This window comes from Lynx canadensis, chromosome C1, assembly GCF_007474595.2.
Source record: "Lynx canadensis isolate LIC74 chromosome C1, mLynCan4.pri.v2, whole genome shotgun sequence".
In the NCBI taxonomy this organism is placed as follows: Eukaryota; Metazoa; Chordata; class Mammalia; order Carnivora; family Felidae; genus Lynx; species Lynx canadensis.
This window is the reverse complement of record NC_044310.1, coordinates 33028996-33051689: the sequence shown is the minus strand read 5'-3', so window position 1 is coordinate 33051689 and position 22694 is coordinate 33028996. Positions and strand designations below refer to the sequence as shown.

The 22694-nt window shown below is 52.1% G+C and overlaps 1 protein-coding gene across 1 annotated transcript; it reads left to right on the top strand.

The window, feature by feature from the left end:
- Nucleotides 1–67: 67 nt before the first annotated feature.
- On the top strand, nucleotides 68–20841 carry P3H1 (prolyl 3-hydroxylase 1). The gene is made up of 15 exons (XM_030326051.1): nucleotides 68–579; nucleotides 3491–3643; nucleotides 5280–5469; nucleotides 5672–5803; nucleotides 7081–7220; nucleotides 12585–12674; nucleotides 12972–13024; nucleotides 13199–13320; nucleotides 15118–15245; nucleotides 15371–15466; nucleotides 15886–16036; nucleotides 18359–18476; nucleotides 18842–18917; nucleotides 19200–19340; nucleotides 19758–20841. The coding sequence occupies exons 1-15, from the start codon at nucleotides 115–117 to the stop codon at nucleotides 19890–19892; spliced, it is 2190 nt and encodes a 729-aa protein (XP_030181911.1). The 5' UTR covers nucleotides 68–114; the 3' UTR covers nucleotides 19893–20841.
- The last annotated feature ends 1853 nt before the right edge of the window (nucleotides 20842–22694 follow it).

Below are 22694 nucleotides of genomic sequence, written 5' to 3'. Positions count from 1 at the left end.
CTCCACTCAGGGAAGGGGCGGGGAGGGGAGGGACGTGGTGGGCGGGGCTCCTCGGGGGTGGGACTCCGGCCTCCGTGGCGGGTGGCAGGCTGTCCCGTTAGGTCTGAGGCGGCAATGGCTGCACGCGCTCTGAGGCTGCTGACCACACTGCTGGCGATTGCCGCCGCTGCCTCCCGGGCCGAGGTCGAGTCCGAGACGGGATGGGACATGCCTGCGCCTGATCTGCTCTTCGCGGAGGGGACCGCGGCCTACGCGCGCGGGGACTGGGCTGGGGTGGTCCTGAGCATGGAGCGGGCGCTTCGCTCGAGGGCCGCCCTGCGCGCCCTTCGCCTGCGCTGCCGCACCCGGTGTGCCGCCGACCTCCCGTGGGAGCTGGACCCCGACTCGTCCCCGAGCCTGGCGCAGGCCTCGGGCGCCGCCGCCCTGCACGACCTGCGCTTCTTTGGGGGCCTGCTGCGTCGTGCCGCCTGCCTGCGCCGCTGCCTCGGGCCGCCGGCCGCCCACTCGCTCAGCGAGGAGCTGGAGTTGGAGTTCCGCAAGCGGAGCCCTTACAACTACCTGCAGGTCGCCTACTTCAAGGTGCAGACCTGTCCGGCCCTGGGCGGCAGGGATCCTTCTGGGCGTGGTTGCAGATGACCCGGGCGAACCTGGGGGGCCGGGGAAGTATCCGCGGAGAGGGAAGGTGGCCTCCTGGCCGGGGAGCTCTCCTCGGACCCAGGGAGAAGAGGGACCCTGCCGGAAGACCTGCTACGCCAGGTTCGCACAGGCAGATGGTAACCCCAAAGGTCCAGCGTGCGGTTAAGGCACGACCAAGCAAACCTTGGCCTTGTATTCCCCGGGAGGCCTCCTAGAGGGAACTAAAACGGCAGCTTGGGTCTCTCATTCGGATTTCATTGTAAGTGTCCGAGTGAGAAGCTAGGACCTTTCTACAATATCTTCCTTCCGGTTCGTTGTCAGTGATGCTTTTCCTGCCACACGATTACTGCAGCTCTCTTTCAGGACGTGAGTTTGCCACGTCGCCAGTAGGGGCTGTCTAGCCACTAAGGCTGTGGGGGGACCCTCTGGCTATTGTCAGGTTTTCAAAGAAAATGAGTATTGTGTATCCATGGATTTGGAGCGTCCCTGGCTTGCGTGGTGGTGGTGGTGGTGGTGGTGGTGATGATAGCCAGCACATTGTTCCAGACACTATTTTAAGAACTTTGTGTTTATTGATTTATTTGCCCAGATCTTGTCAATATCCTGTAAGGTAGGTGCTATTATTAGACCCATTTTATTGGGGGGAAACAAAGAAGGAGGAGCTGTGCTGCATATTTATTATATCCATAGTTTCACAGACCTTCAATTCCACCTAAAGAGAGACTTAAGAGAACTGTGGAGACCAGACTTCCACCTCTCCACAAGCATTTTGCTTACACAATTCTGTTCCCTTCCTCCTTGTTACTTGGGAAAGTACTGTATTTGAAACCAAAATAAGTGGGTCATGTCTTTGGTCGTGTCACTTAACAGCACTTTCTAAAATTCTTTGACAAATGTTTCCTGAATACCTACTACATTCCAGTTCTTGTACAGGTCATTAAAATGCTTACCTTTACATTGTTTTGTTTCCTATCGCTTCCCTATTAAGAATCACTATAGAAGAGGCTAAAAAAGGTATGTACATAGGGCTGTGAGAGCACAAGGGAGGGAGAACCTAGCTTTGTCTCAGAGAAACCAGGGAGACTGAAAGAAGAGTTGACAATTGAGGTCAGTCCTAAATCTCACTAGAGGAGAGGAAGAATGGCCATTCCAGGTAAAGTGAGGCCAGACTCAGAAGAGAATTCTGCAGGCTTCAGGAGCCAGTGTCAGGTTTTAGAATGCTATTTCTGGAAGGTGGAATAAGCCTTGGGAGAAAGAGAAAGGGGTGGCGGGGCTAACCATTAGGAGATGAGTGTGGGTTGTCCACAGGAGAGAAGGAAATTAGGTGCCTTGGTGCTTAGTAAAGTAGGACTGGGGGTGGAGAGAGAAGATAAGAGAGAATGAGAAAATGCACGAGCAATGTAGAAAGATAACAGTGGGAGAATAAATCCATAAAGGGGACAGGCGTGGGAGAATTTCTAACTGTACAATTAACAAAACAGGTACAGAGATGGCGATTATTGACCCTAGGTTACCTAGCTATTTTAGGGTCAGAGCCAGGGCTGACTCCTTATCTAATGTGCATTTACTAGTTCTGATGGTAAGAGGAAAAGGAAAAAATTTTTAGGATATTGATTATACCAGCTAACATTTATTGAGCGCTTCGTATGTGCCCAGCTCCATGTATTAGAAGCTGCATGTATATCACCTTGTGTAACATTCTCAACAACCCTGTGAGTTAGTGAGTGCTATCTGCAGATGACAGATTAGGGAACTGAATTTAGAGAGTAAACTTTAAGTGACTGATCTAAAGCCCCAGCAAGTGACTAATTAAACCTAGCTTTGTCACAGATATGTCTGACACTTAAGCCCATGTTAATCATTAGATCATCAGTGATTTATTTTAGCTTCTACATAGGAAACTGTGTAACACAGATATGCTTGAGTCCATTGCTATGGGCATTATTGTGGCATGTAGCACAATTTTTTCTCCTCAGGTTTCAATATAACCACTTGTTTTAACCTCATGAGCCCCAGGCTTTGAGTCAGAAGATGCCATGTCTGGATTTTGCATAAGACCTTAGGATTTTTCAGTCACTCATCTTTTCCTTGAATGTGTCAAAAACACTTGATTCTATTTTATGCAAGAAAAAGAAAAGTATCTTCTAGGGAAATCCTTAGACACGGCGTCGTTGTTAACTGTTCTTTCTCCTCTACTACTAAATTCTTGAAGCGTTACACATTTTTCAGCTCAGTTGCCACATCTGAATCTTGAGAATATATTATTTGGGCAGTCAATCTTCCATAGCATTCCCCCCACAATATGACCTTTGTTTAAAAATAGAATGTTTAGCGGTGCCTGGGTGGCTCAGTCGGTTAAGTGTCTGACTTCAGCCCAGGTCATGATCTCGCAGTTCATGGGTTCAGGCCCCGTGTTGGGCTCTGTGCTGACAGCTCAGAGCCTGGAGCCTGCTTTAGATTCTGTGTCTCCCTCTCTCTCTGCCTCTCCCCTGCTTGTTCTCTGTCTCTATCTCTCAAAAATAAGTAAACATTAAACAATATATAGAAATTTAAAAAATTAAAAAATAAATAAAAATAGAATGTTTACACTATTGAAGGTTTCACCTCCAATGATTTGGGGAACTGCTACGCCTGATTTGAGAAAGGCTAATTCTGCCCAGGGCTCTGTGCTCCTAATTTCTGGTATGTAGTTCCTGTAATAGGTGTGTTTTCTGCGGCTGGCAAGGTCTAGAGCATACTGTTTGAGTGGATGGCTCAGGAAGGCTGGGATTTCCTGTTTACCGTGGACTGTGCATTTGGACACAAACCTTCAGGGCTTGGATGTGAGGATTATGTTCTTGTGCTTTATTCTTAGATAAACAAGCTGGAGAAAGCAGTAGCAGCTGCACATACCTTCTTCGTGGGCAATCCTGAACACATGGAGATGCGGCAGAATCTGGACTATTACCAAACCATGTCTGGGGTGAAGGAGGCTGACTTCAAGGATCTTGAGGCCAAACCCCATATGGTGAAAAAAGCTTTGTCCCTTTCTCTCTCTCTATTTTTATTTTTTTTATTTTTTTTTTTAATGTTTGTTTACTTTTGAGAGACAGAGCATGAACGGGGGAGGGGCAGAGAGAGGTGGGGGAGACACAGAATCCGAAGCAGGCTCCAGGCTCCAAGCTGTCAGCACAGAGCCCGACGCGGGGCTCGAACCCATGAACCGTGAGATCATGACCTGAGCCGAAGTCGGATGCTTACCTGACAGAGAGCCACCGAGGCACCCCCCTCTCTCTTTTTTTTATTAAAGTGACTTTTACTAGGCTTGTTTTCTGATTACAGAAGTAGTAAATGTTCATTGTACAACACTAGAAAAATGCAGATAAGTACAAAGGAGAAAGTAATCATCTATGATACTGCCATCTTAACAAAACCAGTAGTTCAGGGCACCTGGGTGGCTCAGTCGACTAAGCGTCCGACTTTGGCTCAGGTCATGATCTCACAGCTCATGGGTTTGATACCCGTGTCTGGCTCTGTGCTGACAGCTTGGAGCCTGGAGCCTGCTTTGGATTCTGTGTCTCCATTTCTCTCTGCCCGTCCTTGCTCACACTCTGTCTTTCTCTCTCTCTCTCTCTGTCTCAAAAATAAATAAACATTAAAAAAATTAAAAAAAAAAAAGAAAACCAGTAGTTCATATTTTAGCCTATTTTTAAAGTCTTCTATATCTTAATTTTTTTTAATGTTTATTTATTTATTTTGAAAGAGAAAGAGAGCACAAGTCAGAGGACAGAAAGAGAGGGAGGGAGAGAATCCCAAGCAGGCTTCACACTGTCAGTACAGAGCCAGATCCAGGACTTGATCCCACAACCCATGAGATCAGGACCTGAGCCAAAACCAAGAGTTGGATGCTTAACCAACTCGGCCCCCAGGTGCCTCCACTATATCTTAATTTTTTAACCTAATTTGGTATCATGTTGTATACGTATTTTTCAAAATCCTTTTTGAACTAACACTATATCATGAGGCTTCTCTCATGGCTTCAGATTTTCTTTGAAAATACAATTTTTAATGGTTGCATGACAGTCCATTTTTTGCATAATTGTATTAATCTACTGTGTAGGTTTTTGCTTTCACTACAATAAGTGGTGCAGTGTTCCTTGATGATCTTATTCTATTTGTTTAGCAGAAATCCATGTCCCACAAGAGATATTATCTGTGATGCTAATAGCATTTTGTAAAGAGAAAATGAATGGGAGCTATGTGTCACAGATAGCAAAACCCATTCTACAGTCATCTGCAGCCCACATCACCCCTTATGCTGGAAAGGTGGCTACCATCGGCACAGACCTCATTCTAGCATCTAAGAGCTCTTTTTCATTAAATCTTTATTTTGAACACTATTATCCCTGTAGAAAAGTACAAGAAAATTGCAGCGAACTCCCGTGTATCTTTTATCGAGATTGAGTTAAATGCTTTGGAGTGTCCAGAGAAACCTGTGAAGGCCATTTACGAAAGGCCTCCACTGGGTAGCAGCCACCGTTTTGCGTCCCTAACCCGAGGCAGGCCGTGAGGACGCAGGTGCAGGTGGCCAGGGGTGGGGGTGGGGGCACGAGGGCCGGGGGCTGGGTGCGGCCCGCAGTTGAGTCCCCCCTTCCTCCCAGTAGCACGAGTTCCGGCTGGGAGTGCGGCTCTACTCGGAGGAGCAGCCGCACGAAGCCGTGGCCCACCTGGAGGCGGCGCTGCGAGAGTACTCGGTGGCGGACGCGGAGTGCCGCGCGCTCTGCGAGGGGCCGTACGACTATGACGGCTACAACTACCTGGAGTACAACGCGGACCTCTTCCAGGCCATCGCAGGTGCGCGGCCGCGGGCCTGCCCTCGCCTGCCGCCCGGGGGCTCCCGGGGCCACGGGTTGACGATGCGCACACGGCGTCTTCCGCCTCAATCCCCGCCGTCTGAGGATGGGCCTGAAAGTTCCCTTCGCTTGAACGTGTTCATCTTCACCAGAATTTGAATCCTGAAGGTCGACCTGATTACTACCCCTCTGATTCCTTTCAGATCATTACATCCAGGTCCTCAGCTGTAAGCAGAACTGCGTCACGGAGCTGGCTTCCCACCCAAGCCGAGAGAAGCCCTTTGAAGACTTCCTCCCATCACATTACAATTATCTGCAGTTTGCCTACTATAACAGTAAGACCGACTTTCTTCCTTCTCTGCTGCTTTTCAGTAGAATGCCCAAAGCAAGGTAGGCAGGGACGATGGCCCCTGTGCTGCTTCAACATGTTTGGCTTCTCAGTGTGACTCTGGGAGGCACCCAGCCAGGTGACCCCTGGGTGCTTTGTGACAAGGGACTGGCCCCAGGAGCCGAGGCCAGCAACCGGCAAAGCTGGGAGAGGACCTAGGACCTCTCTCCTCCCTTCTATAACATTTATAACCTGATTTCCCATCTGAGTTAAGGTAGAGCAAAGGCAAGGGTATATACTACCATTACTGCCATTTAAACCAGTTCACAGGACATTTTCCAGCCCTTCTCCTTAGGACAGTGCTGATGCTCCGGGCAGGGGACTGCCAGTATCCAAACAAGCAGCAATGAGCAGATCTTTCCTGAGTTCCTTCTGTGTGCTAAGCATCACCACACACTCAAGAGTATAAACTGTTTATTTTTCTTTTTTTTTTAGAAGATAGGCATCTAGTGTTTTGTTGTTTGTTTTTTTTTTAATTTTACTTATTTTAAGAAATCTCTACGGGCTTGAACGCACGACCCTGAGATCAAGAGTCGCATGCTCTTCTGACTGAGCCAGCCAGGCGGCCCGAGTATAAAATGTTTATTAGTTGAGTTGGGGAGACCAACACATGTGCGTGAGAACTGTCCTGTCAGAGAGGCAATCTGCTATTGGTCTGTCCCCATCTTCTGAAAATATGTAGGGAAAAGAAAGTAGGAAGATGGGAATGTTCGTGAAATTGGTCTCATGTGAGGGTAGTGTTTAAATTACTTATGAAGTGTCAAAGATGTGGGCATTCAACATTAGGCAGGCCTGAGCGGCGGCTCAGGTCATGATCTCACAGCTCATGAGTTCAAGCCCCGTGTCAGGCTCTGTGCTGAAGCTCAGGGCCTGGAGCCTGTTTCAAATTCTGTGTCTCCCTCTCTTTCTGCCCCCCACCCTCATTCATGCTCTCTCTCTCTCTCTCTCTCTCTCTCAAAAATAAATAAAACATTAAAAAAAATTTTTTTAAACATTAGGCAGGCCTGAGGATGTTGAGCATCTTAAATCAATTCTATATTCTGTATTTATGTAACTTCTGTTCTTATTCTAGAATTTCCCCCTCAGATCAAGCAGCTGTGTTAGGTAGCAGGGCCATCTTGTGTGTCATCACCGCCTCGAGCTGCACTGAGACTCAGCATCAGTGGTTCTTGGTACCCAGGATTAGACCCTTTCTTCCCAGCCGTCTCTTTTTTTGCTCTGCAGTTGGGAATTATACACAGGCTATTGAATGTGCCAAGACCTACCTCCTCTTCTTCCCCAACGATGAGGTGATGAACCAGAATCTGGCCTACTACACAGCCATGCTTGGAGAAGAACCAGCCAGATCCATTGGCCCCCGTGAGGTGAGAGATTGCCTTAGTTCTGGCAGCTGCGAGCCGAACCCAGACCAGAGGGCAGAAGGGGGTGGGGGGGGTGCGGTCTGGCACTGCTTGGACAGGGAGGTGTGAGGGCACTAATGCACTTGTCACTCAGGAACAAGGGAACAGCCTCTCGGTGCGATCGGGGCCCCGAAGTCTGTTGTCTGAGTCATAAAAGAAAAACAGAATTGCAATGCGGGCACCCCTTTTCCCCTTTCTTGGCACCTCTGCTTTAGACTTGATACTGTTTGGCCAACATCTATCGTTTTTTTTACTTCAAGCTAAACTCTTTTTTCACTCACCTATTTTCTTGCCTCCGTTTCCTCCCTGTCCCTTCTTTCTGCCATTGTGTGAGCTGAGCTCTCCCTCTCTCAGCACTATGCCCGACTCCCTCCCAAGCAGACCCAGTGACCAAAGTGAAACTCTCTGACATGTTCAGTGGTCATTTCTAGGTGGTGGATTATTTCTAGGTGGTGGAATATGGGTGATGTTTGTATCTTGCCCATTTATATTTTCTAAATTCCCTTCAGCGAATGGTATTATTTTTGCACTTAGAAACATAGAAAGTTCTCTGTTTTTAAACTTAGTGAAATGTGATACTATGATCCTTGATATTTTCACATACGCCTTGCACACACCCTGGACCCTCTTCTTGAGCCCAGAATGGTGAGTTGGATTTGAAGTCACTAGTCTGGGCTCAAGCACCTGCTCTTCTAGTTACTAGCTGTATAAACTTCTGCATGTCATGTGGGATCTCAGGCACATGGCATGGCCCCTCTGAGTCTCGGGTTTTCCTTCCATAGAATGGGATTGTGGTTCTTACTCTTTCTTTAACACAAGATGGGCGTGAGGGTCAAATGACATACTGAGTATAAATGCACTTTGTAAGCCAACAGGCACAAATATCTCCCAGATGTTTTGTGGACAGGTAGCATCACGAGGGCCTTACTGATGGTATATGACACAAGCAGCCAGTGGCCAGTTTCCTCACCTCTTACCTCAGCCATCTCTTGAAATAGGGGGTGGCCTGTCACTGCAGGAGCGATCCCTGGTTTCAGAACAGGAGAATGAGTGAGACTTAGGACAGCGAGCCTGTCGCCTGTGTCCTGCTGGCTCCTCTCAAACAAACCCCGTCTACATACTGTGTAAAAGTAACTTTGGACCAGTTTTTCAAACAGATGCCAAAAGCTACTGTTACTCTAGAGGCAACCCATTTGCTTATGCACCAAATCTCTGGGACAAATGTAGGGGGTGCAAAAGCAAGCACACTCCCGCGCCGCTGGCGGGACTGTCGGTGGGACTGTTCGTTTAACTGGCGATTCTACCGCCAGAGATTTGGCCCGCAGCAGAGTTGCCCCGTTATGCAGAGGTAAACGGGCACAGATACGCATCAGAACCTTGCCACTGAAAGCAACCAACCGAACCGCGCTAAGTGCCGTCAGTTTGGGAACTGTCTACATAAATGGCAGTACATCTGTTCAATGGTATACAAGACACCTGTTTTATTGCATGAGCAGATTACTATGCACCACTGTGAAATTGTCTCCATGAGACTGTTTTAGGTAAGGAAAACAAAAGAGATCTGTAGTTATATTCTATCCTATTTGTGTTTTTTAAAACACATAGGTATTTTTTAAACTGTACACTTCTTAGACAGATTGATGAGAAATTGTTCGTCAAATTACCCCCAAGGAATGGGCCTACAGGTCCTGGGTAGGGAGAGAGACCAAAATGTTTGTACTTATGGCTGTTGGCACTTTGTGGATTTCTTATAGCTACACATGTGGGATTTTTTTAATATTTATTTATTTTGATGGGGCACCTGGGTGGCTCAGTTGGTTGAGTGTCCGACTTTGGCTCAGGTCATGCTCTCACAGTTCGTGGGTTTGAGCCCCACGTCGGGCTCTGTGCTGACAGCTCGGAGACTGCTTCGGATTCTGTGCTTCCTTCTCTCTCTGCCCCTCCCCTGCTCACACTGTATCTCTCTCTCAAAATAAATACACATTAAAATTTTTTTTAATATTTATTTATTTTGAGACACAGAGAGAGAAGAGAGGCAGGGAGAGAGAATCCCAAGCAGTCTCCACACTGTCAGCACAGAGCCCAACATGGGGCTCAGTCCCGTGAACCGTGAGATCATAACCTGAGCTGGAGTCACTATAATGTATTACTTTCGTGTCTTTTTGAATGCCATCTAAATTTTTTTAATGTTTATTTTTGAGAGAGAGAGACAGCATGAGCAGGGGAGGGGCAGAGAGAGAGGGAGACACAGAATCTGAAGCAGGGTCCAGGCTCTGAGCTGTCAGCACAAAGTCTGACACGGGGCTCAAACCCACAAGCCGTGAGATCACGACCTGAGCTGAAGTCAGATACTTAACCGACTGAGCCACCCAAGTGCCCTTTGAATGCCATCTAAAGCACAACCTTAGGGCACTGATGATACAGAAAGGTATTTAATCCAAAATTTACAGAATACCGTAGTAAATCTAATAGTGGATACGTATGCAAGCTGTAGTGGAATCATGGAAGAGAAATAATTGACTGGGCCGCCTGGGTGGCTCAGTCCGTTGAGGATCCAATTGTTGATTTTGGCTCAAGTCACGATCCCAGGGTCATGGCATCGAGACCTGCATTGGGCTTCATGCAGAGTGTGGACCCTGCTTCAAATTTTCCCTCTCTCTCTCTCCCTCTCCCCTTTTCCCCTGATGACGTGCCCTCTCTCGCTCTCTCAAATTGAAAAAAAAAGGAAATAATCAACTGACAAGTCATGGAAGGCTTCACAAGAGGAAGTGCCGTTGACATTTGGTTTTAAAAGCCTTCAGCAGGTGAATGAGGCAAGGAAGGGCCTTTTAGATGAAGAACAGCATGTGCAAACAACCTGGACGATTGTCCCACATAAATGGAAGATGATACTGGGGAGTTACAGACAACGAGGCCTGGGAGGGTCAGATTTTGAAGAGTCTTGAGTGCCTTCCCAGGACCTTGGCCTCTATTCCATAAGGCAGACAGTGGTGGGTGTGCGAAGATATTTAAACAGTAGCCCGACCAGCTGACACGGTGCAAGGCTCAGAACAGGAAGGAGCTAGAAGCAGGAGACCAGTACAGGGCTTCGGTGGCAAGGCAGAGGGGGGCTGCTGGGCCGAGGGAGGCAGTGGCTGGAGGAAGGAACTGTCTAGGTGGAATAGGAGGCAGCGATGGCAGAATGGTTCACTGCTCCATCTTCCCATCTAATTAGAACCAAACTTCCAGCTTTGGAGACACATGAGTGGTGCTGTCTACCTAACTCAGGTACATACAGGTGGAGCAGGGCGCTTTCCTCACAGGTCTGCCCTGTCTGTCCTCCAGCCCCAGGTAGCTAAATTCTCCCCTGTTCACCAGGAGAAGGAGGCAGAGAATGAGGCAGTAGCCAACTTCCCATTGTGGCTGTTGCAGAGCTTACTGTTGAAAATAACCACTCTTCCGATGTGTGTGGCATTTAGTCTGAAAAATTCTTCCACAGCTTTTGTTTCATTTGATTCTCATATGGTGAGGTAGGGCCACCAGCTTGCCCTGAAGGAAAAAAAAGCAAGGTTCTTCCTTCCTGGCTCTGGAATCCCGAGTCTCTAATAGAAATAACCCTTCTCGGGGTGCCTGGGTGGCTCAGTTGGTTAAGCGGCCAACTTCCGCTCAGGTCATGATCTCGCGGTCCGTGAGTTCGAGCCCCGCGTCGGGCTCTGTGCTGACAGCTCAGAGCCTGGAGCTTGTTTCAGATTCTGTGTCTCCCTCTCTCTGACCCTCCCCTGTTCATGCTCTGTCTCTCCCTGTCTCAAAAATAAATAAAACGTTAAAAAAATAAAAAAAAATAAAAATAGAAATAACCCTTCTCTTGCGATCCCCTCTCCTGTGGAGACCCGACCTTGTAGTTGTCCTCTTTGGCCACTAGGTGGGGACCGTCTCATTTGAGAGGGTGCTGCTTCAGGTGCCTTTGTCTTGTTCAGTTAAGACCTTTTTCCCTCCACTTTATAGTCATATTAGTGAGTTTGGAGCAGAGGGAGAAAATAAACCACTTTTAACTAGAACTTTCCTTTCTGGAAAGAAGGTAACTAGCATTTGCTGAGCCCTGTCCCAGGCCACGCACTGTGCTGTGTGGTTCACACCCATCATCTCATTTAATCACCGCAGCCGCCCTGGTAGGGGGCGCTATTCTTCCACATTACAGATGAGAACATTCTGGCTCCAGGAGATGGGCTGACTCGCACAGTGGCCTGTGGCTGGTGGTGGTGACCCGGTTCTGGCCCAGCGTTACCCCAGGGCTGGCACAGTTCCGGTCTCATAGCTGATATTCCACAAATCATTGCCGAGTGAATAAACATAGGAGTGGGATTTGCTTCCTAGGAGCCTCATAGAGCTGTGGGAGAGGGTTAAATGGGAGAACACACCTAGCTGGGTGTCTAGAACTTGGTGAACCACTTAAACTCCTTAGGAGAAAATTTCCATCTCCCCGTTGGGTAAATATGATAGATGATGTAGAACTCATTGATGTCTTGTTAACACTTTCCTTACTCCCCTCATCTTTTCTTTCAATTGATGGTGTCTTCTTTTTCTTTTTTTTTTTTTCCTCCTTCTGCTGCTTGGAGGCTAGCAGGGCACCTAGGGAGAGATGTGACCCTGGAAGGTACTTAGTTTCTCTGCCCTGGGTAAGCCCTCTCTGTGAGCATGTGTGGGTAGGGCCGGAAGGCCAGACCCTGGTGTTGTAGCTGCAGCCGTGGGACTCCGGGAGGGATCCGGTCTGCTCAGAGTCTGAGAGGAGGCAGGGGCCTAACCAAAATCACGTGGGCTTCAGGATTGGGAAGACCTGGGTCTGAATGTCGGTCCCTGCTCCATTTCCTATAGTGTCACCTTAAACAAGTCACATATCCCCTCTGCTCCTCAGCGTCTTTGTCTCTAAAATGAATACTGTCAACTTCAAAGGTGGCTGTAAAGGTTAAGTGATAACACATGGGTCACGGAGCACCGAGGTCTCCTGCCTCAGCATTGAACCCCTACGGAAGTCCAGAAAGAGCTCTCCTTCTTTGAGGAATATTTCCCCATCTCCTGAGAATCATCAGATTTCCTGTCTCGGAGATTAATGGGGGGAGGCAGGGGGCCTTATGCCACCCTCAGAGGCGTTGCTTGCGCCAGGCCAGAGGAACCCGGAGCACAGAGGTGCTGGAGAACAGACACACTAGTACTAGTGGGAGTGGGAGAGGAGTCTCGGGTCATGCAGGGAGCCACAGCGCAGAATGTGGGATTGGACTCCCCGCTCCCCACCCCTGCTGCAGAGCTAACAGGACTGAGTTCCAGGGCCTTCCTTCCACTCCTTTTCCTCAGAGTGCCCGGGAGTACCGACAGCGCAGCCTGCTGGAGAAAGAACTGCTCTTCTTCGCTTACGATGTTTTCGGAATTCCCTTTGTTGACCCGGTGAGCCAGGATGCAGGAGCTGGGGGTGAGGGGGCTAGCTGTGTGACTCTGGGCAAAAACCATCAGGGGCCTGAGCCAGACATGGGATCTGTGAAACCTGTGGACGAGAGGCAGAGGAAGACAAAGGGGAGTTCTGGGCAGCCAGGGGTGACTCCGGCTCCCACACCTCACTTTACCTCCTGAGAGGAGGCAGGCGATGAGGCGGGTCCTCCCGTAGGCCCTAATCTACGCACAGAGACCTTGGAGGATGATGCAGGTCGTTCTACAGTGTTGATCTTTCTCCTGATCTGCTTTTAGGATTCATGGACTCCAGAAGAGGTGATTCCCAAAAGATTGCAAGAGAAACAAAAGTGAGGCCCCTGAAGAAACTGCATGGCTGGACCGGCCTGATGAGGCACTCGAGGCTTCCTGAGCCCAGGCAGATGTGAACTCCTGGCAGGGGGGTGGGCTGGTCCAGGCTGGGAGGCTGGGGTGGGAGCCAGGGTGGCCCCAGAACACAGTGCTCAGGGTGGCCGTGCTCACAGGTCCGAAAGGGAAACAGCCGTCCGCATCTCCCAGGAGATCGGAAACCTCATGAAGGAGATTGAGACCCTGGTGGAGGAGAAGACCAAGGAGTCGCTGGATGTGAGCAGGCTGACCCGGGAAGGTGAGAGGTCAGAGCCTGGGGGTCTGCGGCTATCATGTACACAGCAAGCTGGTGTCCTTGCGCAAGCTGACCAGCCCCAGGACCTGTGCCAGGCTTAGCCTCGCCTGGTGCCCTTTTTAACTCACCAGGACTTCCACCCAGAAGGGGCACTGACGATTGGTCTTTGGTTAAGAGAGGATTCCTGTTGTCACTGCAACGCTGGTTCAGCTCACTGTAGTCAGTGTTTACAGCACAGACCTCATCCTGCCCCCACCCCCCCCCCCACACCGCTTCCATCATGTACCCTGTTACCAAGCCTCCAGATCCGAGGGCTCTGCCCCCTCCAACCTGCACTGAAACTGCTTTTCCTCACCTGTCTCCCTAGGCCTCTCCTCTCCCGGTGCTGCAGGCCCCGGTGCTGTCAGAGCACTCCTGTCCCTCCTTGGTCTGTCCTTCTCCTCCCCCGCCACGTGGCTAGACCAGTCTTCCAAATACAAGGACCTTGCCCCTACCCACCCTGCCTGCCCCTTTCACCTCATGTTGAGCTCTTCCCCTGCTTATACCTTCTGTTCATCTGCCAGCCTGTCCCTCCTCCCAGGGCCCGCCCATCATCTCTGTCCACAAAGCCTTTCTTAAACTCCCAGCCCTGAGGATCCCCTCCGTCTTCCTTTTGAGCTTCCTTGGCAGCCTTCTCTGTGCTTGCACGAGGTCTGCCCATGTGCATAATTGTTGGAAGAGGTGCCACCTTCAGGTGTGAGACCCTCACGGGGGCCGGGCACACAGTGCAGCCTCAGTAAATAGATGGAATTGAATTGCGTCTCCAGTGGGTCCCCAGCATGGAGGGAGGCCACGAGAAATAGAAGAGAAGGTTGGCCTTTGCTGTGGCTTAAGTTGACAGTGGTTAATTTAACAAGATTAGCATATGAAAAGAATTGGCCCAGCATTCCTTCGTTTTCACTCTATTGTTTCTTTGGATCCTCATAACTGCCTGGGGGGGTGGGTTGGGCAGATGGAAGTCCCCATTGTAAATAAATACCGCTGCTGCTGGTGACAATGATATGATGGGAACTAAAGTTTTGAGCATTAACTATGTGCCAGGGATTGTGCTCGTTTTTTTGTTTTTGTTTTTGTTTTTTGAAACGGGGAGGCTAATTTAGCCGCTCCCCTTTAAAAAAAATTTTTATGTTTATTTTTGAGAGAGAGAGAGAGACAGAGCGTGAGTGGTGGAGGGGCAGAGAGAGAGAGAGAGGGAGACGCAGAATCAGAAGCTGGCTCCAGGCCCTGAGCTGTCAGCACAGAGCCCAACGCAGGGCTTGAACTCACAAACTGTGAGATCATGACCTGAGCTGAAGTCAGACGCTTAACTGACTGAACCACCCAGGCGCCCCTGTGCTAGGTTTTTAATTTGCCTTGTTGTTCTCTTACATCAAACAAGCATCAGACTTAGGTAGATGCTATTTTCCAGATGAGGAAATTAGAGCTCAGGGAGGTTAAGTAACTTGCTAAGGTCACACAGCTAATAAGCATGTTCTTTCTGATTCTGGGGCTCATGGTCTTAGGAATGTGTTGGTGATGTTTCCTTATTGGCAAAGGCCCAAGAACCAACAACTGTTTGGGAAGGGAGCCAGGACTAGCGCTTGGCTCTTCTGTCTTGTCAGCTCCAAGTTCTGTCCTCCTGGCCACCCCACCTTTGGAAGTGACCGAGTAGGAGGTTTCTCTGGCGACCTGGAAACACCTGGAATTTCTATCCCCATCCAATGGAGAGTGTCTGGACAGAACTGCTGCAGGTCTCAGCCCAGTCTCATGACTGCTTTGCAGGTGGCCCCCTGCTCTACGAAGGCATCAGTCTCACCATGAACTCCAAAGTCTTGAATGGTTCCCAGAGGGTGGTGATGGATGGTGTCATCTCCGATGATGAGTGCCGAGAGCTGCAGAGACTTACCAACGTAAGGGAAACCTGGTGACCGCGCCTTCACCCCAAGGCCCAGCCTCCCCTGCACCAGTGCCCCTCACTGCTCACCCTTAACCACCCCAGCTGCCCTGTCTATGTCCTGTGTTTTGGGCCTTGTAGGCAGCAGCGACCTCAGGAGATGGCTACCGGGGTCAGACCTCCCCACACACCCCCAGTGAAAAGTTCTATGGAGTCACTGTCTTCAAGGCCCTCAAGGTAAAACCAATACTCAGTGTTCTAGAGTGTGGGGGATGGGGAGAGGGGACGCTCAGGCTTTGGGAGAGGGGAGAGTTGGGGGTGGAAGCAGGAAAGGTGAAGGTGTCTGCCTGTCACAGGATGAATTAAGTTGAGGGAGGTGGACTGTTGAGTCCTGGCTAGTAAACTCAGTGTGATCAGAGCGAGGCAGCAAGACTGACCGGTGTCCAGAGCCGGGAGAGTGCTTTCTGAAGAGCTGCACAAACTGTTCATAAAGAGAAGGGTGGAGGAGGGGCGGGTGTAACACTGGGGGGCCGTTGTGCGTGGGTGCAGCGTTGGCACTTTGGGCGAGGGACAGGGAGGGGGGCCTGTTGCCTCGGTGGGTCCCGTCAGCCCACAGATGGGCGTTCAGGGCAGCCGACCACTGGTCTCCTTGGCAGCTGGGACAGGAAGGGAAGGTTCCCCTGCAGAGCGCCCACCTGTACTACAACGTGACCGAGAAGGTGCGGCGCGTCATGGAGTCCTACTTCCGCCTGGACACCCCCCTCTACTTCTCCTACTCCCACCTGGTGTGCCGCACCGCCATCGAAGGTGGGCCTTCTCCATCCCTGCCGCTCTCACTGCACACGCTCTGTGCCCTGGCATTGGTGCCAAGGATGTGGGGAGGAACAGGACAAGGTCCTTTTCATCCTAGTTGGGGAACCAGAAAGCGGCAGCCCAGTGCGATCAGTGCAGCCCAGGAAGTTACAGTCAACTGGGAGGACAGGAGGGCTTCCCGGAGGAGGTGATGACAGTTGTGCAGGATGAATAGGAGCTGTGGAGTGCGCAGGTGATGAGAGGTTGTTTAAGCCAGAGAGAACAGCATGTGCAAACGAGGGCAGGCATTGGACAACCTGGTGGTGGGGCTAAGAAAGTGGCCGTTTCTGGGGAGTGGGGGTGAAGTTGGGGTAGTCAGATAAGACTGGGGAGGCCTTCAGAAGCCAGATTATGGAGAAGTACATTCAGGACTTGGTTTTTATCCTGTAGGCCATTGGTTCTCAGCAGTGGTGTTGGACGTACAGGGGTGTAGATCAATCATGAGCTAAGTTGCAAGTTCTCTGTCACCACATGTTAAATACCAAATCTGTGAGAGATCTAATTTTATAAATCAAGGAAAATTAAGGAGCACCCAGCTGGCTCAGTGAGAGAGTACAACTCTTTTTTTTTTTTTTTTTTTTTTTGAGAGAAAGAAAGAGTGCACAAGTGAGGGAGGGGCAGAGAGAGGGAGAGAGGAGAATCCCAGAGGGAGAGAAAATCCCACATACGCTCCGCACTGCCAGCACAGAGCCCAAAACTCAAGCTCACCCAATGCGGGGCTTGAACTCACAAACCGTGAGATCATGACCTAAGCCAAAGTCAGATGCTTAACTGACTGAGCCTCCCAGGAACCCCAAGCATGCAACTCTTGATTGTAAGTTCAAGCCCCACAGTGGGTGTAGAGATTACTTAAAAATAAAATCTTTAAAACAAAACAAAAACCAAGTCAGAGCAGATTCAAGGTCATTCCTTGCCCACTCGCCCTCTCTTCTATCCCTTTTGCTGTCCTGAGGAGGGGTGAGGGATGGCCAGTGCCCGTGGAGGGGGGCGGGGGTCACACGTGGCCTACAGCTAGATCTGTCGTGCCACAGCCTTCAGAGGCTCTCCGCACTGATGCGCCGTGGCTAGGTGGTAGGGATTAGAGAGCTTTACTCCCCCCGGAAGGTTTGGATTTCTATCAAAATCTGGACACACCCAAAGGAATGTGTCAGATACACAACTATATGTGTCACGGCATCCCAAGCTGGGGGCATGGGCAGTGGGAAGCCGGGAAGAGTCATCAAGCAGGAAGGACTCGGTGAGACCTCTTTTTTACAAGGTTAGTTTTGCTGCTTTGTGTTGAGAGATTCGGAGGGCATGGATCAAGCCAGAGGGAGGAAAGCCGGTCAGCCGTGACCTGGGTGGGTGAGGACAAAGGCCTAGAGCTGGCAGGTGGCGTTGGGAGTAAAGAGAAGGGAAGACACGAGGGGGGTGTAGGAGGTGGAGGGACAGGGCCTGATGACTGGCTGCACAGGTGGGGACAAATAGGAGGAATCTATGGTGACCTGACAGGGCCACCAGCCTGCCCAGGGCATGCCAGACATTTGCGCTGGGGGCGATGGCTCCGTGTGATGTGCGTGCTTGCCTGGCGTCCTAGAGTACGTGCCGTCTGTTCTCTTTCATGACCTTCCTCCTGCATGGCTCCTCCGCCTGCAAAGCCCTACTGAGACTAACTCTTTACCTTTTGATTGATTGATTGATTGATTGAGAGAGAGAGGGAGACGGAGACACAGAATCTGAAGTAGGCTCCAGGCTCCGAGCTGTCAACACAGAGCCCCACGCAGGGCTCGAACCCACTAACCGTGAGATCATGACCTGAGCCAAAGTCAGACGCTCAACCGACTGAGCCACCCAGGCACCCTGCTAACTCTTTACCTTTGCTCCTATCTGTTCCCCCTCCATGCCGTCCTCACCTTGTCTCCCACTGCATATGGAATCTCACCGTACCCTGCCTGCATCCTGCCACCCTCCTGACTCCTCATTTTTACTTCCCTGGGGGTTCCTGTTTTGTATTGTAGCCAGAAAGCTGGGGTCGTGCAGCTTAGCCCAGGACCTGCCCCTTGGTTAGAGCCTCCTGACCCTGCTTGCTGCACCTGTTTGCCCCACCAAGAACCTTCCTGGGAAACCTGCAGATTTGTCCTGGCCTCTGGGCTGGTGGCTGAGCCAGAGACCCCCCCTAGTTCATTGGCCATTTCCATAGACCCAGACACATTTGGGGAAGTACCCCCCCATGCCAACAGGAGAGCTGCAGTGTCTCCTGAGGTGTCCCCGCGTTAATGTGCGTTACCCCGGCCCCAGAGGCACAGGCTGAGAGGAAGGACAGCAGCCACCCAGTCCACGTGGACAACTGCATCCTGAACGCCGAGGCCCTCGTATGCATCAAAGAGCCCCCCGCCTACACCTTCCGGGACTACAGGTGACAGCTGTCCCCCTCCCCAACACACACGCACACGGAACTGTGGGCCCAGCTGTCCCCAGAATCCAATCCCTATCCCCACGCCCTCTGGCTAGGAGGTCAGACAGTTAGGGAGTCATTTCAGTGTGGTGTCATGAGAAGGACAGCGGATTCTCTGGAGTGAGGGTAGAGGGGTGGGAAGGCTGGGGTCACGTTTGAGGCTTCAGAGAAGGGTCTAGAAGGCTCTCTTTCCATGAAGCCATCCTCCAGCTGCTGGTTGAGAGCACCTGGAGATGAAGGAACTGGAGCTGTGGGTTGTTGAGGGAGGGGAAGGGGGGGGGGGAGGAGGAGGAGGCCCTTGGCAAGACACTGTCCGTTGTTCCCAGTGCTATTCTTTATCTGAATGGAGACTTCGATGGAGGAACCTTCTATTTCACTGAACTAGACGCCAAGACTGTGACAGTGAGTATGCCCTTGTCCCCATCCCTGGGAGACAGAAACGCCCAAAGCACCATGGGCCCAGCGGCCAGGGCTCCCCTCCTCAAGCCCGGGGGGGGGGGGGGGCTTTGAGATGTGTCACCTACTCCTCTGAATGGCCACCTCTCCAGCTGTGGTCTTTGGGAAACCAGGCTGAGGAACCACCCTTGATCCCGGACCCTGATGATCCCGTGTCCCTTCTGAAGACAGGTTACAGTCTCCATCCCAGGTACCCCCCCACCACCCCACACTTTGTGTCTCCTTCAGGCAGAAGTACAGCCCCAGTGCGGAAGGGCTGTGGGGTTCTCTTCAGGCACCGAAAACCCGCACGGAGTGAGGGCTGTCACCAGAGGCCAGCGCTGTGCCATCGCCCTGTGGTTCACGTTGGACGCCCGGCACAGCGAGCGGGTGAGAGCACTTGGTACCGCTGTGGTCTGTTCCTGGAAGGGCTCGGGTTCTGCTCCCACCTTCCCGTCTCATTGCCAGTGGCTTAGACATGACAAGAGTCCCAGGCCTTGAGTCCACACAGGCCCCTCCCTCCGGCGATGTGTCACCGTGGCCACGTCTCCTTGTCCTCACCGGCCCTTCTTCCTTACTTGTAAACGGGGCTGTAGGTCAGGGATGCCAGGATCGGGGACGGTCCTGGTGCTTGACTCCCTGGCTGGGCAGCACCCCAGCTGTCCGCCCAGAGAGGAGGAGCTGTTGGGAAGGAGAGGAGCTCAGAAGCCAGGGAGGAAGACTTTCTTGTTCTGGGGCGAGTAGCACCTGAGAGAGGGGAGTGCCTGGTCCCGAGGCCTCTCTGAATAGGCGGGTCTGTCCTCGTAGGACAGGGTGCAGGCGGATGACCTGGTGAAGATGCTCTTCAACCCCGAAGAGATGGTCCTCCCCCAGGAGGGGCCCCCCCAGCCCGTCGAGGAGTCTCTCTCTGGCGGTGAGGCGGGGCGCAGGGATGAGCTCTGACAGCGTCCGGCTCACTGTGGGTGGGTGGCCAGACCCACCTGGAGTAAACGTCCTGCGCCCTGGACCGGCTGGCCCCTGGGGGCTGCGGAGCAGTGAGAAGGTTCCGTCTGCTGCCCGGCCAACGGGACCCTGCTCACGGCTGTCCGCACGGTGCTACTGCTCCCCAAAGTGGACATGGCAGGACGGCCCTCTCTCCTCTGGACCCGGCTGTGGGCTCGGGACGCAGGCCCCGAGCCGCCCCTGGAGGCCTGCACAGGCAGCCACATGACAGCACTACGGTATTTAAGTGTCTGTGTAGACAACCAAAGAATAAATGATTTGTGGGGTTTTTTTTTTTACTCAGTAGTTTATTCTGAGGGTCGAAATACATCCACCTGCTGTAGAACTTTCACTTGATAAAGATCGCTCTGGGCAGGATACAGCTCCGGTGCCGTGTGGGGACGCCTGGCTCAGGGCCCGGCTCGGCCACTTCTTGTGCAGCCGTGGGCCAGACACTTAACCTCAGAGCTGTCATCGGTATAACGGGGACCCCAGTGCTCGCTCTGCCCACCTCCTGGCAGTTGTGTGGCCCGGGTTCGGTATCGGCTGTGACAGCACTTCGTACACTGGAATGCTCTGGATGAATGGTAGGGATTATTATTAATCCCTCTCTGGCAGCGACCAGCTGGTCAGCAGTGCTCTGGCGTGATGCCTCCATGTCAGCCACATGTGTCCTGCTCTGCCGTCTGGCCTCGGAGTCCCCGTACCTCAGGGCCTTCGTGTGCAGGACAACGCACACCTCCGGGAGACAAGGAGCAGACGGCTCCCCTGGCCACAAGCCCATCTCTCCTCCTGGGCTTGAGATGCTGTGGGGTATGGAGTTTGGGAACCTGCACTCTGAGTTCTCATGTATTTACTCAACCAGGAGTGATGTCCTGAGCGCCAGCGAAGTGCCTGTGCTAGAAATACAGTAGCAAACAAGTCCCTGGCCTCACAGAGCTTCTATTTTAGTGGGGGGAGACAGGTAACAAACGTGTAAACGTGTGTGCATGTGCTCCCGCATGTGTGTGTGACCTTTCAAGGTAGGAAAGAAAGCGAGTCAGGCCCAGAGGAGGCAGGGGCAGGGCAAGGAGGAGGCCAACATAGCACAGAGTAGGCAAGAAGGACGGCCAATGAGACGGGCCTCGTCGGTCACCGTGGACGCTTGGGCCGTGACTCAGTGAGACAGAAGCCCTCGGAGGAGTGACAGCATCTGCTGACCTTGCCAAGGCCTCGGTGAAGGGTGTATGTGGAGGAGGGGCTTTGGGGCAAGGACCAGATGAAGAGACTGCGGCAGTCCTCAGTGGGGGAGGGGAGGGTAATGTGGATCAGGGTGCCGGCGGTGAAGGTGGTGGAAGCGAGCAGATTCTGGACCCATTTTTGAAGTAGAGCCTGCAGGAGTTGCTGGTGGGTCGGTGGCGTGAGAAGAAGGAACATCATGGAACACCATGAAGGCTTCCAGCACTTGGAAGAATGGAGCCACTTCCCCCTGACAGGGAGACTGTGGAGAGATGGCAGGAGCCATCTCTGGGCATGGAACCGGGAGCCCGGTGTTACGAGTGTTACGCTGGAGTTCAAGGAGCCTGTTGGGCCTCGAAGCAGAAATGCCAACGAGGCGGTTGGACAGTTTAGGGAGAGGAGGAGGGAGGGGCCAAAACTTCGGGAGCCATCACGGCCGTGGACGGTGTTCAAAGCAGGGAGGCTGAGGTCAGCGTAGACAGGAAGAGGCAGAAGACTGAGCCTGGTGGGGCGGCGGGACCCAACAGAGGATGGGCCAGCCGCAAGCAGGGGAACCGAAAGGGACGGCGTCCCGGGGCGGCCGATGGCAGTGGCTCCCGGAGGAGGGGTGAGCAGGGGGCAGTGCTGCTGGGAGGCTGAGCGGATGGGAACTGAGGAGCCACTCGGGACCAGGTGACGTGGAGATCTGCGATAGCTTGGCAACACTCTGGAGAGGTGGTGTGGATGAAAGGTGTGCTAGAGCGCCTCGCAGGAAGGGGAAGAGAGTGAAGTGGGGATGGCGGGTGTAGACAGCTCTTCTCAGGAGCTCACCTCTACGTGGGGGCATCGGGATGAGCTGGCGGGAGACGTGACGTGGCGGAGCAGCTGCTCTTAAGCTGGGACACAGCCGCATGTGTGAGTGTGCTCAAGGGCAAGGGGCGGTCACTGCTCCGCCAGTCACTGGCAGTCGTGTCCTGTTTGGTGACGTGCTCACCATAGGGAGAGAGGGAGGACACACTGATGGAGCATGAGCTTTGCCCACAGGCTGGGCTGGGCGAAGCTCACTTCCACCCTGGGAGTCGTGCAACCTCAGAGTGCGTGTCCTCCCCAGTAACGTGGGACCAGGGCCCTTACCACCCAGGATGCTTGACAGAAGTAAGGAGGGAATGCTCCTCATGCACCTGGCACCATGCTTAGCATGTAGTGGACACCCAACGGAACAGAAAACTACATCGGCCTGATTCTGGTCCTCCGGAAGTTTCCACAGTAAGGCAGATGATGACCTTTATACAATCTCACTGTATGCCAACCACACAGAGACAGCCGATTGTCAGGAAAGGCCAAATGTTTTCACCGTCCAGAGAACCAGGAAAAGTGCACGCAATTAGGAGCGGGGGCTGGTTGTCCAGGAAGCAGGGGGGTGATGGCAGGGTGCTGGCTGTGACTGGCCGAGCCCGGGCGAGAAGTCTGCTTGAGATGAAGGGACGGCATCATGGGAGCATTAGCAGGGATGGGAGACAACCCAGCCGACGGGAGGGAGACACAGACCTGGAAGGAGCTGGTCTC